Raw genomic sequence first — 2,695 nt, 5'->3', positions numbered from 1 at the left:
GTCGGTGGGCGAAGACGCCCTGAAGGACCTGTTCTCCTCCAGAGGTTTCGCTGTCAAGGCCTTCAAGTTCTTCCAGTACGTACAGCTTCCAGTCTTGCTGTGTCTTGTTCATGAGAGGTGATGTCACTTCCTGTGATCCCCAGGAAGGACAGGAAGATGGCGCTGCTGCAGCTGGCGTCGGTGGAGGAGGCGGTGGAGGCGCTGATCGCCCTCCACGACCAGCAGCTGGACCACAACCAGCACCTCCGCGTCTCATTCTCCAAGTCCACCATCTGACCCCGCCCCCCCGCCGCCCAGCGGCCAATCGGACGGCAGCCGGGGCCGGGCCTCGTCGCCATGGCTACGGACGTTCCTGAGCACATTCTCGAGCGGCGGCAGCGGAGCATTGTGGGTAATGGAGTCAGGACCGGGAGAACTCGTGCGGATGTTCCGGTTCCTGCTGGAACCGTTTTGTTTGAACTCTTCATCGTCGTCCTGCTGCTGTCTGACCATCGTCATCATCATTCTGTCATTATTCCTGCTGTGGATGTCCGGGCTCTCCGTCTGTTGTGCCTTATTTTTCAGATTTTCTTACGGCCTGTAGGGGGCGCTTTGTGTGTTTCTGCTGTTCGGGGAGGTTTTTAACGTCGGCTCTATTTATACTGTGTAACGTGATGCTGTTGAAGCCCCGCCCACGTGTGTGTGTGTGTGTGTGTGTGTGTGTGTGTGAGTTCACATGTTGAAACCTGAGCCAACGATCCATCTGGCCGGCTCAGGGGTCAAAGGTCAGCACCACTTCCATGTCTGGAGGGGTTAAACCAAGCCAACGTTTCTGTGCCTTTAAATTCTGGCGACCTGTTCCCATTATGACATCACTTCCCGTCAGGTTCTGGTCAGGCCCGGTGAGACCAGAACCGGACTGCAGAATTATTTCTTATTAAACACTAAAAGCTGTTTTAGTTTTAATAAAAACTGTCAAATATTTACGTGAAAACGATTTTATTTCTCTACCGTTCAATGTCTCAGCCTGCTGGGCTTTTATTTTGAAACTTGAATGCGTCTGATGGATGTGACATCATTGTGGGCGGGGCCTTGTTGCATGAGGGGGGGGTGAGGGGGTCAGTCTGGACTCCAACACAAAGTTTGTTAAATCTTTATTTATTCTGAAGGTGCGACAGGAAGTTGGAGCATGAATAAATAAATACATCTTACAACCAATGGCTGCCGTGCGTCTGTCAAAGTCCCGCCCACAGCCCCTCCCGTGGGCCAATCACAGCGCGATCGCTGGAAACGGATTATTGTCCTGGTCCGTGATTGGTCCGTTTACAGCAGGTGTTTTGTAACAATGAGAAACAAAACGTACAAAAACACTCAAACATTCAGACGGGGTTCATCCGACAGCTGATGATGTCATCACCAAACGCCCGAGGCTGAGCGCGCGCGCACACACACACACACACACACACACACACACACACACACACACACACACAGCATGACGGACTGCAGCTGCAGAGAAATGTGTCGCCTCGTCTTGGTCCGGTTCTGTTGAAATGTTTGGACCTTCAGAATAAAGGCATCACTTAATCAACAGCGCTGCTGGCCTCTGATTGGCCGCCACGTCGCCGCCAGGGGGCGCTGTAAACCACATCAGCTGATTAGAAGTGCGTCAGACTCCCCGTGGATTTCAAAGTAAAAGTCTTGTTGCTGCTCTTGATTTCCTGGAAGTTAAAAAGCAGTGAGGACCAATGAGAAGCCAGAGTGGCTGGTACTCTGTCCTGATTGGCTGATCAGAGCTCAGGTGTGTCGTTCTTCGGTGCTGCGCTGTGATCGACTCGTTTTATTTTTAGCACCGACAGAAACATAAATAGTTAAAAAAACACACACACACACACACACACACACTGCGCCTCATGTAAAACCGTCAGTCTCTGGTAACCATGGTAACTACACATCCAGGATCTCCTCGGCCGTGCCGCCGCAGCGGAGCCGGTACCGACCCGTTCTCCAGCTGATGGTGGGGTCCCACAGCGCCGACAGGAAGATCTGCACCGACATGGACTCCCTGATGAACCACGCCACGGCGAAGTCCAGCTTGGAGAAGCTCAGGGCGCCGCCCTGCGGGGAAGGTCATCAGTCAGCCAGCCCATCACAACGCTCACAGCCTTTGACCTTTGACCCACCTGGACTCCCGTCAGCTGTATGTAGTCGGCGATGAACCAGGCGAGGCAGTGGCACATGAAGAAGACCATCATGTCCCACCTGCAGCACACGGACCAATCAGAAAAGAGAGCCTCCAGCTCCAAGCCCCGCCCCCGCCCCGAGATTGGCCGTACCTGAAGACGTGGTGTGCGGCCCAGCCGATGATGAGGCTGGACAGGAAGCACTCAGAGATGGGCTCCAGGACGGTGGCGGGAACCATGTTGATGCGCAGCTTGGTCCACCTGGTTCAGAACATGTATTAGCATGCCGCCACGGACACGCGGCCAATCAGGCGCCGGCCTGCCGCTCACCTGATCATACGGGACTGGAACAGTCCAATGGAGTAGGAGCCGGAGTTCTGCAGCGCCACCTGCGTCGCCATGGAGAACTTCCATCCTCTGAGGACGAAGCAAGAGGGCTGAAGCGCGTGCTAATATCAACGTTACAGTGCCAACATGCTAATATCAACGTTCTAATGCCAACATGCTAATGCCAACATGCTAATATCAACGTT

At 53.8% G+C, this 2,695-nt stretch overlaps 2 protein-coding genes across 5 annotated transcripts in view; one reads left to right on the top strand and one right to left on the bottom strand.

The window, feature by feature from the left end:
• Nucleotides 1-473, top strand: part of LOC103460447 (polypyrimidine tract-binding protein 3) — an 8,145-nt gene extending 7,672 nt beyond the window's left edge. For all 4 annotated transcript variants that reach the window (XM_008402617.2, XM_008402616.2, XM_008402618.2 and 1 more), the window contains 2 exons: nucleotides 1-75; nucleotides 144-473. The exon at nucleotides 1-75 is cut by the window's left edge and continues 1 nt beyond it. In XM_008402617.2, coding sequence (XP_008400839.1) covers nucleotides 1-75; nucleotides 144-276 — 208 coding nt within the window. In that variant the 3' untranslated portion in view covers nucleotides 277-473. The remainder of the gene's footprint in view (nucleotides 76-143) is intronic.
• A 643-nt stretch (nucleotides 474-1,116) lies between these two features.
• The window catches only part of ugcg (UDP-glucose ceramide glucosyltransferase), a 7,519-nt gene continuing 5,940 nt past the window's right edge, over nucleotides 1,117-2,695 (bottom strand). Inside the window, exons 7-10 of the mRNA XM_008402613.2 lie at nucleotides 2,493-2,579; nucleotides 2,316-2,423; nucleotides 2,163-2,241; nucleotides 1,117-2,097 (exon numbers count right to left, since the gene is read on the bottom strand). Of these exons, the coding sequence (XP_008400835.1) occupies nucleotides 1,927-2,097; nucleotides 2,163-2,241; nucleotides 2,316-2,423; nucleotides 2,493-2,579 (445 nt within the window). The 3' untranslated portion in view covers nucleotides 1,117-1,926. The remainder of the gene's footprint in view (nucleotides 2,098-2,162; nucleotides 2,242-2,315; nucleotides 2,424-2,492; nucleotides 2,580-2,695) is intronic.

The sequence above is a fragment of the Poecilia reticulata genome, unplaced genomic scaffold (genome assembly GCF_000633615.1).
Source record: "Poecilia reticulata strain Guanapo unplaced genomic scaffold, Guppy_female_1.0+MT scaffold_241, whole genome shotgun sequence".
In the NCBI taxonomy this organism is placed as follows: domain Eukaryota; kingdom Metazoa; phylum Chordata; class Actinopteri; order Cyprinodontiformes; family Poeciliidae; genus Poecilia; species Poecilia reticulata.
Note: the sequence above shows the minus strand (reverse complement) of the source record. Positions and strands in the feature narration are given on the sequence as shown.